Raw genomic sequence first — 15,901 nt, forward strand, 5'->3', positions numbered from 1 at the left:
ATATTTCAGGTCTCATTAAGCGATGATTTTCTTACAGGTATGTATTAATTTCCCCTAGCCACTGTAACAAATCACCACAGTCGGGGCAGCTTAAAACAACCCAAATCTATTCTCTCAGAGTTCTGGAGGCCGGAAGTCCAAAATCCAGGTCAACACCTGGGCCACACTCCCTCTGGAGGCTCTAGGGAAGATTCCTTCTTTGCCTCTTCCAGCTTCTAGCGGCTGTATCACCTCAATCTCTGTCTCTGTGGTCACACTGCCCCCCACCCTGTCTGCTTCAAAGCTCCCCTTGCCTCTTACTGAGGACACTTGTCACTGAATTTAAGGGCCCACCCGAGTAATCAGGATAATCTCCCCGTCTCAAGATCTTTAACTTAATTACATCTGCAAAGACCTTGTTTCCAAATAAGGTCACATTCATAGGTTCCAGAGATTTGACATGGACCGCTTTTGGGGGGCTGTTTCTCAACCCACCACCCGTACTAAGCCAGAAACATAGGAATATGTAAGTGACTAAGGCCTCAAAATGGATGAGAGAATCAGAATCATTTCTAAATATTACTGATGTATTTTCTCCATGTGCTTTGTTGCCTTTTAAAGAAGTGAAATAAAATTTGCTGCAGGGGAAAACAAATAACTAAATTTTTAACCGGACCACAAAGCATGCAAGGTTTTTATTTCAACATATCAACCCTCCTGCCCGCTTCAACAGGTAACTGTTGAAACAATGGCTGTTTTTATTTGCGCTTTCTACTCCTTTTCTGCATTATTTTTTAGCTCCTTTGATAAAATGTCTTTTCTTTTTTTTAGATTTTATTTATTAGAGAGAGAGAGCAGGAGCAGGGGAGGGGCAAAGGGGGAGTGAGAAGCCAACTCTCCGCGGAGCAGGGAGCTGGATGCGGGGCTCGATCCCAGGACCCGGAGATCATGACCTGAGCTGAAGTCAGATGCTTAACGGACTGAGCCACCCAGGCGCCCCTAAAATGTCTTTCTTAGCAGTATTAATACTGATCGTAGCTGAAAACAAGATCTTGAATGTAAAAAGTCACTGGTGAGAATACACCATAATTGGAAAAGTATTTTCAAAACTGATTTCTCATTTCAAATGAGTAAAAAAAAATTCAAAATCTCAACCACCAGCCTTTTCTTGTCTAGGTAAAGGTTCCAAGGAACCCCAGGCTGGATTAGAGATAAATAATGCAAAAATCTTGTGAAGAAATCAACAGGAACCCCTACACCTCAAGGAAGGCAGTGGAAGAATACATGTTTTCAGATATATGTCATTTCACCCCTGTTTCCACCCACATTCGGCCCAAGCAGCTGCCCTTACTGGTTGCTCAGGTTGGACTGGGAGTGCACTGGCTGCTGGTATTTTCCCTGGGGGCATCTTGGCAGTAATTCTGGTGGTTCAGATCCTTTGATATCACAGGGGCTGGTAGGTGGCTCTGTGCTTTATCGGCAGGACGAGTCTTACAGGTGTTTCACAAGACAGGGGACTGGAGTTGGAGGGGAGTCTGATCCCTGATCCTCCCAGGCTCCCCAACTCAGGAACTCAGGGGCACAGATCCCCACCTATGCTTCTCAGGTGCAGCTCTGCTTTGCTGTCTAATGCAGCTTTCTCGGCTAGAAGCCCATAGGCTTTGAGAGGGGAGGAAATAGCTGGGTGTTACGGGTTTCTGCTACTCTTCTGCATCTGTAGAATGGGCTCAGCTTCCACCTGGCATCCAGGAATCAACTTGCATACGTCGGCAGAGTGAATTCCCAGAGTTGGAGACAAGATGATGTAATGGCAAGAGTTCTGGCCTGGACATTGGTGGGCAGATCCTTCTCTGCCCCCACTTGCTCGGTGACCTTAATCAGCCTCTTCTCATCTTAGCTTCTCTGTTTCCCATATTTAACACAAGGATTGGACTAGATGTTCCCTGAGGCATCTTCTAGCTTCATTATCTAGCAGCTGTATACACATATGTCCTCCAGTTTGAGCACCGGGATACCTGGGAAGGCTCACTGTCTGTTTCTTTTTCCAGAAAACACTCCCTACACACACCTCGGTGTGGCTGATGGCTATAATTCCGCAGACCCCTAAGTAAGGCCCAAAAGTACAGGATGGTGGGTGGCTCTGTTGGTTTAGTGACTGACTCTTGGTTTTGACTCAGGTCAGGATCTCAGGGTCGTGAGCCTGTGAGCAGCCCCACACTCAGGGGGGAGTGTGCTTGGGAGTCTATCCCCCTCCCATCTCCCTGTTCCTCTCTTTCTCTAAATAAATAAATAAATAAAATCTTTAAAAAAAAAATAGTCGTTCCCAGCTATGACAGCATCGGTCATTCATCAAACATGAATTAGGTGTCCCAGGTTGGTGCTAGGGCTATAAAGATGCATAAGATGAGCTCCTGCCTTGAGGAGCACACAGCCCAAGGAAAGAGACAGATGAGTAAGTCAAGGATTGCATTACAGTGTGATAAGTTCCACTATAGGATTATTAATAAGGCATCATGACACCTAGAGGATGGATACACAAGTCTGTCTGGGGTGGAGTCAAGCAAGCATGGCTTCCTGGAGGAGGTGATGCATGGGCAGACACAATTTCCTAGGGGGAACAGGGATCAAATCCCTTAGAATGCTCGCAGTAAGTATGCTCACTCAACACATACCAGCCAGCTCCATGCAACACACCGCGGCCTCTAAAGGCAGGTGTCTCTCATTTGTCTAATGATTCCCTTGGGTCTAACACATGGATCCGAGCGGTGTGCACCTAATGGGAGCCCCAGGAGCAGGTCCCGGGTAAGCCGGGAAAGCTCACCGAACCCCAGCTTTGAGGCGGACGGAGACACAACTATGGGCTCAAGCAATACCATTTTTGATATGCCGGGTTTGAATGCTTACAACCTGCATTCTGTGCACAGAACACATTCCCTCCTCTTTTTGTTTTTTTCCCCCCTTCCCTTTTCCTTTTCTGGTGCAAGTTAGGGGAAAGGGACATAAAAGCTGTTGGTTACTGAGTGTGTTCTAAGGTCTCACTCTGATTCTCCTTAGTCATGGCAGGCTTCTTGGAGGAAGTGCTCAGAAACAAAAGTAAGAGCTAGCTTGACTAATGAGGCTGACAGCCAGGGCCCCTTGCTACCCACACCCGTGCGTGCCACCCTTCCCGGCATCTGACCTTTGTTCCTCTACTAACCTCCCGCCAAGTAGAACCAGGTTTGACCACTCGCCCTTCTCCGTTCGGCGGCTGGACACGTCCCCTCGGTCCGTGATTCAAAGCTCTTTCGGCCAAACTGGTTCTCCGCGCCGGGCGCCTGGGCTTGGGGACCCGCCGGGGCGGCCGCGGATCCTCCTCCTGGCTGTGAATTACCTTCGGCGGCGGCGGCGGCGGCGCGGCCCCGCCTCCCCTCGGCCGGCCGGCGGTTCAAGTGCAGGTTCGCAGCCGGGAGCGAGAGGCGACACCCCTCGCTCGCGCACAGCAACCTGCTCCGCGGGCGGCTGCGGGCGGGAGGGGCAGCGCTCGGCGCGGCGGCCGGCAGTCGGCGAGGGAGCGTCGGAACCCCCCGGCGCGCAGATTGCCCGGCGTTAAGTTGAGGAGGCGTCCGAAGCAGGCTCCGGGCGGGGAGGCGGCGGCTGGAGCGGGAGCCCGGCCCGGCCCGGCCGGGGTTAAGTCTCCCCTGCTCCCCGCCGCCCCGCTGGCGGCGCGCCGCCTTCAGTGAGAGGCGGGCGCCCGGCAGGGACCCCTCCCCTCCCCTCTACCCCCCACCCCCCGCCGCCTGCGGGAGGGCGGACAGTGGGGGCCGCTGGGCAGGAAGCCCCCCCAACCCTGCGCGCCCCAGAGGGCCCGGAGCGAGAGGGGCTTCTGGACGCCGAGATGGCCGATGAGATTGACTGGCTGGACTTGCCCGGCCGGTGGACCTACGGAGTTGACCGCGGGGGGAGAGTCTTCTTCATCAAGTACGTTGGTCTCTCTCGTTTTGCCATTTTATTTTTTCTTTCGAGTTGTCCAGCTTGGAAGGTGGCAGGGCTGGGGGCAGGCTGAGCGGTAGGGGGAAGCTGGCTGGAAGCACGCGTGACTAATAAGTTTATCACCATGCCGGTTTGAATGTGTCTCCCGCCTTTTCCTCAATGGGTCAAAGTCCAGCCTAGGCTGGGCCTGCCCTCCTCTGGAAAGGCAGGGTGCGGCAGGGCAGGTGCGGGCCTTTCCGGGGCGGGGGGGCCTCCCCCCCCAGTCCCAGGGGGCCAGTGGCCGCCCAGAGGAGGAAGGCCATCTTTCCTTTCAGCTCCGGCCACAGAAAGGGCCAGGGGGACGTTCCTTCTCTTGCTCCCACCCCAGATTTTCCAGCGAGAACACTTGGCTAAGTGACATCACACCGGGAGACCCTGCCCTCACCCCAGGACTCAGTGTTCCCAGGCGGGCAGCCCCTCTCTGTCCTGCTTCTTTATGGGGCTGTGGTCAAGGGGAAGGAGAAGACGCCCACAGTGCATTGGGTATTCTTTAAAGAGAGGAAGCCGTTGCTGCTCTCAGTAACATATTAGTGCCGTTATATTAATTTCATAAACCAAAATGGCTCTGGCATAATCTCATTATAACAGAGTGGCCCCGCTGGTGCTATTTTGGCCCGCTCCTACTATAGTCGTTCTTTGCCAGGATAGAAATCTCCTGATAATACAGCAAGTCTAGAAGCACAGCATTCTGAACTGTTACCCACACATGATGGTTTTTTTTTTCTTTCTCAAGATAGCCACTCACAGAACATTAGAGCTGAAAGGAACCTTGGCTGCAACCCCCTCACTTCTCAGATGGGGAGGCGAGGTCTACAGAGATGGAGAGTACTTGTCTGAGATAAAACCACTTGCTAATCAGAGCTCAGACTGAGCCCAGGACCCGCTGACTTTAGTGCCCTGCCTTCCCCCTGCCCGGAACTGCCTTTGTAAGGAGCCCAGGCAGCCGGCGGCTTGTCTCCGGTGCTTCTCAGCTTCCACACTTGTTTTAGGCCCTTCTTCTGTAATTATCATCGCCATGATCATAATTGATGCTGTAATTAGATTATCTTAGAAATGAACTCCACAAAAGTTCTTGACCCTGGGTCAGATTCTTAAATGACAGAACTTCACTGGTATGAAAGCTGCAGTCCCTTTGGTCAGTGGTTGGAGACTTTGGAGTCCCTAAAAATCACCCAAGGAATTTTTGAGAAAAGGCTGATTCCTGAGCCCCACCTCCGGAGATGGCGATTCCCACCTGGGGTGGGGCCTCCGCTGTGCATTTCCGCAAGCTCCCCGGCCCAGGCGGTTAATTTGCCTCTTCTCATCTTCCTTCCCAAACTCTTGCTGGCCTTCCAGCTTCTCTTTCTCCCCCACAAACATTTGAGTAGCCACCATGTGTGGGCCACAGCGCTCGGCATTAGAGAGAAAAACCCAGTAAGAGACAGGTTTTTCCTTGAAGGTGGTAGGGAGAAAATGCAGGTAAACACTTAGGAAATAAGAGGATATCTTCTAGAGGTATTTGCATGATGGTCTAGGGACACAAGGAAGAAAGAACTAGCATTCTCTGGGGAGTGGAGGGAGGGCCTTCCGGAGGAGGAGACGTTTGAGCTGATTCTGGAGCAGAGGACCAGGGAGAAAGGGGCCCTGAAGCAGAGGACTGTGGGAAGGCGGGGGCCGGTGGGTGCTGGGGCACAGGTTGTCTAGAACACTCTGCGGGGGTCAGTGGAGATGGAGTGGGGGCTGCTGGGTGCTGCAGAAGTGGGGGCAGGACACGCGGGAGGAGCAGCTTTGGGGAGGCCTTGTGTGTTTGGCTACGGGGTTTGAACGTGGTCCTGCAGGTGATGGGAATCCAGAGGAGATTTTTCAAAGAGGATTGACACACTTAGACCTGGGCTTTGGAAGGATCCCTCCAGCAGCTGGGCGGACAGGTGATGATTTGAGGGCTGAACAGGGAGACAGGGGGAGAGACTTGGCATATGGAGAGCTGTCAGGGGCAACGGCCGAAGTCCAGGAGACAGCTGATGGGTTGGATTTTAGCAGTGAGGATAGAGGGAGGGGAGATAGGAGAAGTCTGTAGGAGTAGAACTGAGGCTGTTCATTTACTGCCTGAAAGTTGGGGAAGAGAGGGAAAAGGAAAAATCGAAGACGAATCTCAGAGATTTTAACTAGAGTTTGACAGATCAGGAGTATGGGACGAGGAACAGGTTTTTAGGGGGAGTGCACTTTCAGGGGGAAGTATTGAATTTGAGGTCCCCATGGGATGGGCAGGAGGTAATGTCTGACAGGCAACTGGACGTACAGGACAGAAGTTAAAGAGAGTGGCCTGGGCTGGAGAGGGAGTCCTGGGAGTCACTGCATAGGGATGGAACCATCCAGAAGTATGTGACCAAGAAAACAGGGCTACCCAGGCAGCACCAGCATTGAAAGAAGGGATAGAGGAGGAGAGACCAAGGATCTCAGGATGGGTAGCCCTAGGGCCAGGGAAGGGCGTTGCCCTAGAAGGCAGGGGAGAGGGCTGTTAGGAGGAAGGAATGGTCAATATGGAAAGGCCAAGTGAGCTGAAGACTGGAGAGCATCCTTTGGATTTAGGAACTAGGGAGCTCTTTAACGACCTCTAGGAAAAGTGATTTCAGGGGAGGGCTGAGGACAGAAACCAGATTGCAGAGGATAGGTGAGAGGGAGACCAGGAAGTGGGGACAGCTTGAAGAGACTGGTTTCCAAGAAGGATACTGAAAGAAGAGCCCAAGACAGGAAGCTGGAAGGGGAGGTGGCATTGGGAGGGAGGCAGGGGTTCAGACTGGAAGACACAGACCAGGGTGGGCTTAAAGGGATGATGACCTGAGACAGAAGTTGAAGATATGAGCCTGTGATGTTCAATAGAAGAAGGTTCTAGAAAAGACAGGAGATGATGGGGACTGTAACCCAGGCAGAGGATTACTCTTAACTGGGGGAAGGCCACTTTCTCCCTAGTGCAGAGGCAGGTATGAAGGTGGGGATATGGGTCCATTTGGGAGGTGCTGGTTGGCCGTAGTGAGGAAGCTCCTACCTGATGGTTTCTGTGTTTTCTTGAAGTAAGCGATTAAGATTGTCCATTGAGGATGGGGAGGGGGGAGGGAAGGAGAGGCAGGGGAGGGACTTGAGGCTGGTGGGGAAGCTTTGGAACTCTCAGCAAATGGCAACTGGCTGGGGACCCTGAAGAAGATTGCAGGGGGCACTTAGGGCCCAGCTAAGCATGGGGGCTGTGGGTTTGCAGTGACATGGGTCATCCCAGTTTTATGGTTCCCTGTCAGCCCAAAGCCGGGGTGGAGATAGCCCGGGACTACATCGTTCTGGGCCAGGGGCTGAAAAGGGGAGAGCGGCAGAAGAACGGGGAGGAAGTTGAGGGTGTGATGGGTTGTGTCCACCTCTGCGACCCTGGGATGGTCCATGATATCCAGGAGGGGTGGGGGTAGTCATGCGGTTTGAGGGAGCAACGGTGAGAGGAGAAGAGGGGTCGGGGCCCGCGGGTCTCAGGGTGGCTGAGGAGGAGGTGTAAGGGCATCATGGGTTTCCCCGCACACTTAACAATTTAGCGCTGGCTGACTTTGCCCTCCCTGGGCTTCTTCTCCCACGGCCTCCCAGGACCAAAGCCCACATCACAGGGCATCCCGAGTGCCCTGGGGGCACGAGAACAGTGACTCTGTTTCTTCTCTCCTCTTCAGAGGGCTGGGTCAGCTGGGGAATGCCCTCCTGTACGTAGTAGGTGTCCAAACTTAGAGGAAAGAGAGAGAAAGAGGAAAGAAAGGAAAGGAAGGAAGGAGGAAGAAAAGAAGAAGAAAGAAAGAAGTCAGAAAAAAATCTAGCTTGCATGATTCCATTTATATAAAGTTCTAGAAACTCGAGAACATGCAAACTGATCTATAGTGACAGGAAGCAGATCAGTTGTTGCTGGGGGAAGGAATTACAAGGGGGCACAGAGAAAAATTGGGAGGGTCACATCTTGATTTTGGTGATAGTTTCACAGGTACATACATATGTCAAAACTTTGAATTGTACACTAAGTATGTGCAGTATTGTATATGTTACTTTAGTGGAAGCATTCTTAGTGGGGTTTATTATATTAACTACAGTATTAATGATACTTTGAAAGCAGTGAGTGGAGTCCTGTCCTGGGCCCAACGGCCCCACCCCAAAGCCTGGATGATACAGGCGATCTGAGAGTCCTCTCCTCCACGTACCTGGATTGGCCGAGAAAGTCAGGTGCTTCGGGGCGCCTGGGTGGCTCAGTCGTTAAGCAGCTGCCTTCGGCTCAGGTCATGATCCCAGGGTCCTGGGATCGAGCCCCGCATCGGGCTCCCTGCTCTGCGGAGAGCCTGCTTCTCCCTCTCCCACTCCCCCTGCTTGTGTTCCTGCTCTCGCTGTGTCTCTCTCTGTCAAAAAAAAAAAAAAAAAAATCTTAAAAAAAAAGAAAGAAAGTCAGGCGCTTCATGCTGGGTCCCACCTGGCTCTGGAAACCTCAGTATCACTTGGTTGAGGGGGGGATTGAGAAATGTTGATGGATTCATCTGCCTTCCGATCCAGACCCAGAGGATCTGCAGTGGTAGGGAGCCCACTTTGCTGGAAGTAAGATATTAGAATCGTGGCTTCATCACTTATTGATTGTATGATTTGGGGCAAGTTACTTAACCTCTGAACCTCAGATTCATCATCTGTAAAATTCCTAACGTGAGGGACTGTTGTAAATGAAACTGTTTAGCATTGTAGACACCCAGGGACCCAGCCTCCTCTTTTCATATCCATTGAGAGGCTGCCAGTTAAGGACCTTCCCTGTTCCCCCCAGAGACTTCACCAATCACCTCAAATGCTACCTCCTTAGTGAAGTCTTCATGCTGTCCCTCTTCCTTAATTTCATCCAGGTTAGCACTCCCTCCCCGGTGGTGGGATAATGCTCTCTACACGTAGCTATAATAGGGATAGGGTATACTTCCTATCCTATCATATTGCAACTACCTTTTTCTATGTCTGTTTCCCCGGTGGGTTATAAATTCTTTGAGGTCAGGGTCAGATATTATTCATTACTGAATCCTCAGCGTCTGCTCAGTCAATGCTTCATGAATGTGAATCAGTGTTGATGTGAATTTGGAGAGGGGTGTCCTACTCAGGGAGGCCTTCTTGTATCTGACACTTTCTTATTGGTCTTCTGTAGTGATGAGGAAAAGTCAACCAGCTGGGTGCACCCTGGCACGGAATCTGCCATCCAGAGTGGACACTCCTCCAGCCCAGGTAAGGAGCTCGGCTGTCCCTGCTTTTGCAGTCGAGGATGAAGTGGTGGCTTGAGGCAGCATTACACATCCCCTGCCCCGACTTTTCTTCTGACTTTTTCTTTTCTCCATGGATGGATTGAGCTTAGCATTTGGGCCACCATCTGGGGGAGGGTGCAGGAGGATTGATACTCAGCTTGAGGTTTTCCAAGTTTCTAGCTCTCCAGTTAATATGTGGGACAGACCATGGAGGATGCTGATTTGACTTCTCTCTCATCCTCTTGCCCAATCAGAAAATCCCACCTGAAGTCCACCTTCAGAGCTCCTGACCTAGACAGAACCCCAGCTCCTGGTCCTGTACCATAGAACTACATGCCATGATGGAAATGTTCTCTCTCTATGCTGCCCAGTGGAGTCACCATTAACCACGTGTAGCTGCTGAGCAATTGACACGTGATTAGTGTGGTTGAGGAACTGAATTTAAAATTTTAATGAATTTAAACTTAAATAGCTCCACATGGCTAATAGGAATTCCTTCACATTGGGGAGAACATGAAAGAAAAGGAGTCAGGGCCCACATTGATTGCTTACTGTGGAGAAGACTCCATCGCTAGCCCTTAAAAAACCTCCCAGGCCATGGGGCGCCTGGGTGGCTCAGTTGGTGAAGCGACTGCCTTCAGCTCAGGTCATGATCCTGGAGTCCCAGGATCGAGTCCCGCATCGGGCTTCCTGCTCAGCAGGGAGTCTGCTTCTCCCTCTGACCCTCCCCTCACTCATGCTCTCTCTCTCTCATTCTCTCTCTCAAATAAATAAATAAAATCTTAAAAAAAAAAAAAAAACCTCCCAGGCCAGTGGCAAAGTGGGGACATGCATAGGCAAAATTTCAGTCTAAACTGGGGAGGCGGAGACACCAAGAAGGAGAAGGGCTAGGGTGCTTCAAGTGGACAAGTGATCATCTTCTTCAGAATGCTGCCACTGACCTGCCCTCCCTGGCCTTCCAGCCCTTTCCCTGACTGCATACCAGACGTGGTTCTAGGAGTTTTGGTAATTTCATGGGGTACGGCTGGTGCTGCTGGACACATTGGGTTAAGGTGTTGGCCTGCCCAGAGCCTCCTTTCTTTTAGACTCTGGGCTGGAATCATTGTGTTGTTAGAGCTGGAAGGGACTTCAGGGACCCTGGAGTCAACTCCTTTTAAAGGTAGGAAAATTGAAGAGCAGAGAGGAAGTACCTGGCTCAAGGCCACTCAGCTAATAAGCGGAGCTGTGTTGGGGTTAAACCCTAAGTGCTAGAGGCAGAGAGCCCTGAGCTCAAATCTTGGCTCTGCTTTCTGTTAGTGTGGTCTTGAGCAAGTGGTTGAAATCGTCCAGGACTTGGCTTCTTCATTTGTAAGATAGGGAGAGGATGATGAACCTCCGAAGAGTCTAACAAAGGCTACCCGAGAGAATCCCCATCGGTGGAGGAGACTGCTGTTGCTGTTGTCATTATTGTTATTTTTGACATGAAGCAGGGCCTCCGGACCCCAAGGCCGGGCTGCATTCTTCTTCTGGGTTGGTGTTTTTGCTGCTGTCAGTGTTTAAAATCGAATTCCATCTATCTCACTATGACTCTAGGGAGGATTAGAAGATGAATAAAAGCCTTCATGCCAATTATTTTATTTGGGGCTTCAGCCAAGTGGTTGTCCAAGGCTGGGAAGGGGTTAAGGTGCCCCTGAAGCTTGCCGGGAGGGCAGCTGTCTCCGCGGGCACTCCGCCTGGACAGGAATATAAGCACTCTTGGTGTTGCCCGGGCGGAGAGGGCAGTGTGGAGGGAAGTTGCTGGAAAAGGCAGGGGACATAATCCACGCTGGCCTCTTTCCCAAGCACATCACAATGGCAGGATTATTTATGATTCTGACCCAATGGGGATCCCTCTACTTGGGGAGACTGCCAACCCACGCCCTTCTGAATGGGAACGTCCTCCCCCAGGGACGGAGGGGAACAAATAGCATTTATGGAGCAGCACAGAAGATAGAATGTCAGCTTTGGAAGCAGGAGACCAGACTCACATCCCGGCCCAGACGCTTCCTGTGTGACCTTAAGCAAGTTGATTAACCTCTCTGGGCCTCAAGTTTCCTCATCGATAAAAGTGTTCAAGCTGATGCCTATTATATACTGTTATTGTGCAAATTAAATGTGCTAACAGTGGTAAAATGTGTAGCTTAGAGGAAGGACGCATTAAGTGGCAGCAGGTGTTATAATTTCTATGGACCAGGTCCTGAGAGGGGAGCTGGGCTCGTTGGCTTTCCTGCCGCACTGAAGAGTAGCGTCACCATCAACAGCAACATGGAAATAGGGGTGAGTAAAATGAGTGCTAGCAGCTGCGCCCGCCACTCTGTAGAACCCAGGCTGTGCTCGGCAGCGGCTTGTGCCCTGAGGCAGCTGATGATGGGGTGGGCGAGGTTCAGACCAAGAGCGAATAGCCGTGTTTTATAAAACCTCACACACAAGGCAGATGTTCAGCCTCACCAGAAAGGTAGCGGTGATTGTCAAGAGAAGCCACACCCGTTTTGCAATATGTCAGCCGCAGGGCTCTTGCTCGCCCGAAAGCAATGATCTCTACCAGTGCCCTGCCTGTCCCCACCTCTGACAGGGGTTTCCCCTGGGTTTCTCAGAAGACTCCCCGTCTGCTTTGGGGTGGAGGAATCCTGTTTGCCAGGGAGGCAGGATTTTTTGGGGGGAGGATGGGTAGGACAAAATGGTACCCAGCAGAGCACTCTTCGGAGACAGGTGCTCAGCCTCTCTGGAGCTGCCCAGCAGGGGCTGCCGTCGCCTGTAGGGATTGCCCCGGCACCTCTGAGCTGTGGTCAGCTCCCTCAGCTGTTCAGTTCTTGCTCACTCTGTGAGTCTGCAATTCTCCACTCTGAGCATTTCCATGGATAATTTTTTTCAGGGGTGCTATTAAAAAATGTTTTTATAGATCAGTCAGACAGAAAATCAATAAGGAAACATAGGACTTAAATCAGACCAAATGAACTTGATAGGTGTATACCCAATATTCCACCTCAAACCAGCAGGATACACACTCTTCTCCAGTGCACATGGAACACTCTCCAGGGGTGATCATATGTTAAGACACAAAACAAGTATCAGTACATTTAAGAAGATTGAAATAATGTCAACGTCTTTTCTGACCACAATGGTATGAAACTAAAAATCAGTTACAAGAAGAACACCGGAAAAATCATAAATATTTGGAGACTAAACAATGTGTTACTGACCAACCAATAGGTCAACAAAGAAATCAAAGGAGAAATGAAAAAAATACCTTGAGACAAATGAAAACAGAAATACGACATAGCAAAATCTATGTAGTGCAGCAAAAACAGCTCCAAGAGGAAAGTTCATAGCAATACGGACCTACCTCAAGAAACAAGAAAATCTCAAATAACCAATCCAACTTTACACCTAAAGGAACTGAAGAAAGAATAACAAACGAAGCCCAAAGTTAGCAGAAGGGAAGGAAATAACAAAGCTCAGAGTGGAAATCAATGAAACGGAGACTGGAAAGACTGGAAAGACAATAGAAAAGATGAACTCAGAGCTGGTTATTTGAAAAGATAAACAACATTGATAAACCTTTAGCTAGACTCACCAAGAAAAAGAGGGCTCAAATAAATAAAATCAGAAATAAAAGAGAAGTTACAACCGACACCACAGAAATACAAAGGATCGTAAGACATACAATGAACAATTATATGCTAACAAATTACACAACCTAGAAGGAATGGCTTAATTTCTACAAACGTGCCATCTTCTAAGACTGAATCACGAAGAAATAGTAAATGTGAATACAGTGATTACTGGTAAGAAGATTAAATCAGTAATCAAAAACCTCCCAACAAAAACCCAGGACCAGATGGCTTCATTGGTAAATTCTACCAAACATTCAAAGATTTAATACCTATCTTTCTCAAACTCTTCTAAGAAATTGAAGAGGAGGGATTGCTTCCAAATTCATTTTACAAGGCCAGCATTACCCTGATAACAAATCCAGACAAAGACACCATGAAAAATGAAAATGACGGGCCAATATTCCTGATGAACATAGACGCAAAAATTCTCAACAAAATATTAGCAAACTGAATTCAACAATACATTAATAGGACCATTTACCATGATCAAATGGTATTTATTTCAAGGACTCCCAGAAATAAACCTAAGCATATATGGTCAATTAGTTTATGACAAATGAGGCAAGAATATGCAATGGAGAAAGGACAGTCTCTTTAAATGGTGTTGGGAAGATTGGACAGCTACATGCGAAAGAATGGAACTAGACCACTATTGTACGTCATACACAAAAATTAACTCAAAATGGATTAAAGATTTGAATGTAAGACCTGAAACCATAAAATTCCTAGAAGAAAACACAGGCAATAAACTCCTTGACATTGGTCTCAGGGATGATTTTTTGGAGCTGACTCTAAAAGCAACGGCAACAAAAGCAAAAATAAACAAGTGGGACTGCATGAAACTAAAAAGTTTCTGCACAGCAAAGGAAACCATCAACAAAATGAAAAGGCAACCTACAGAATGGGAGAAAATATTTGCAAATCATATATCTGACAAGGGGTTCCTATCCAAAATATATAAAGAACTCCTACAGCTCAATAAAACAAAAAACAAAAAAACACCAAAAAGCAAACAAACAAAAAACCCAAAATAAAAAACTATCTGATCAAAAAGGGGGCAGAAGACCTGAATAGACATCTTTCCAAAGAAGACATATAGGTGGCCAATAGGCACATAAAAAAGATGCTTAACATCACTAATCATCAGGAAAGTGCAGTCAAAACCAAATGATATATTACAGCACAGCTATTAGAATAGCTCTTATCAAAAAGACTAGAAATAACAAGCATTGGCGAGGAGGGGCAGAAAGAGGAACTCCCTTGCACTGTTGGTGGGAATGCAAACTGGGACAGCCAATGTGGAGAACAGTGTGGAGGCTCCTCACTCCTCAGAAAATAAAACAGAAAATAAAACAGAACTGCCCTATGACCCAGCAATTCCCCTGCTAGGTATTTATTCTAAGACAGCAAAAACAATAATTCAAAGAGATATATGCACCCCTGTTCATTGTAGCATTATTGACAATAGTCATGACATGGGAACAACCTGGGTGTCCATTGATGAAGGAGTGGGTAAAGATGTGGTAGATATATCCGATGGAATACTACTCAGCCATAAAAAAGAATGAAATCTTGCCATTTGTGACGGCAAGGATGGACCTGGAGAAAACTGTGCTAGGTGAAACAAGAAAGACAAATACCATAGGATTTCACGTTTATGTGGAATCTAAACAGCAAAGCAAATGAACAAACCCAACCAAACTCATCGATAATGGAGCCGAATGGTGGTTCCTGGAGGAGAGGGGAGCTGATGGGGAGCCAAATGGGTGGAGGAGGTCAAGAGGTACAAACTTCCAATTATAAAATAAATAGATATATAACGTACAGCATGGTGACCGTAGTCAATAATACTGAAGGCGCATACTTGAAAGTTGCCAAAAGAGTAAATCCTAAAAGTTCTCATCACCAGAAAAAAAATTGTCACTATGTATGGTGATGGACGGTAACTAGCCTTGTGGTGATCATTTCTCAATGTATCCAAATAACAAATCATTACCCTGTACACCTGAGACTAATATAATGTCATGTGTCAGTTATACGTCAATTAAAAAAAATTCTTTTTAAAGTCTCTCCATTTTCCCTGGACTGATTTCCTAAGTCCTCAGCATCTTGTCTGGAAGCAGCAGAAACTAGAGGTGATAATTTGGGCTGGGGTTTGCAGGCTTGAGTCCTGGTCTGATCCCCGGTGAGGCCTGGGGCCAGTGACCCACCTTGGCTCCCCCTTGTGCTTCTGTGATGTGAGGGGAGGGGGCTGTGGGATGACCCTGAGCGCCCTGCCCGGGCAACCATCCCCGGGGCTGGCGCAGGGCCTGGCCCAGAGGAGACGCTCAAGAAAAGCTTGTCCAATGAATGAGCAAACTGTGCAAGGCAATGATCCACTTGGTGACTTCGCTGCTCACAGACAGGGGGCGTCCCATTCACTGCCATCGCTCTTATTATTTGCTGGAATCAGACGGATAGGAATAATGGACCAAAAAGGTGACATGGTTGGCTTGAGCACTGTTGGCTTGTCTGTGAATTTTTCCTAGTTCTCCCCGCCCCATCCCTCCTGTGTGCAAATCGGGTTTGTGGGGCTGAGAAGAGAGAGTCCTGATGTGATTTTGCTTCCTCACAGGATTGCCCAAGGGCTGGGAGATGGATTCTACCCAGGAAGGAGCTGTGTATTTCATCAAGTGAGTAAGATGCAGTTTCTTTCTGGTCTGACTGTTGGGCCTACTGTTGTCCTTGTCCGTGATGGCTGCATTGGGAGGCAGGTGCTTAGAGGGTCTGCTCGGGCATTGAAGGCCTTGGGGGGTGGTCTGTGAATGGCCAGGAGGCCTCCAGGCTTCTGAACGTGGCAGAGAAAGCTGGGTGTGTGTTTCTGCTGGTCTGGGAGAGCCGTTGTCGGTCATGGGAAGTTTTCCGGGTTGGAGTGGGTGAGGGGAGTGTTGGGCTGGGTTGAAAAGGGGGGGGATATAGCTCAGCAAATAAAGGAAAGAGGCTGCTTTAGACCCACGTGGGACAAAGGCTCAGAGGAAGGAGCCC

At 49.1% G+C, this 15,901-nt stretch overlaps 1 protein-coding gene across 9 annotated transcripts in view; it reads left to right on the plus strand.

The window, feature by feature from the left end:
• Positions 1-3,787: 3,787 nt before the first annotated feature.
• Positions 3,788-15,901, plus strand: part of PLEKHA6 (pleckstrin homology domain containing A6) — a 139,836-nt gene continuing 127,722 nt past the window's right edge. For 4 of the 9 annotated variants that reach the window (XM_032422515.1, XM_032422520.1, XM_032422516.1 and 1 more), the window contains exons 1-3: positions 3,790-3,936; positions 9,152-9,228; positions 15,492-15,549. In XM_032422515.1, the coding sequence (XP_032278406.1) occupies positions 3,854-3,936; positions 9,152-9,228; positions 15,492-15,549 (218 nt within the window). In that variant the 5' untranslated portion in view covers positions 3,790-3,853. Of the gene's footprint in view, positions 3,937-9,151; positions 9,229-15,491; positions 15,550-15,901 lie in introns of all 9 variants that reach the window. The other 5 variants (XM_032422512.1, XM_032422513.1, XM_032422519.1 and 2 more) reach the window with 3 other exon arrangements.

The sequence above is a fragment of the Phoca vitulina genome, unplaced genomic scaffold (genome assembly GCF_004348235.1).
Source record: "Phoca vitulina isolate PV1807 unplaced genomic scaffold, GSC_HSeal_1.0 scaffold26, whole genome shotgun sequence".
NCBI lineage: Eukaryota > Metazoa > Chordata > Mammalia > Carnivora > Phocidae > Phoca > Phoca vitulina.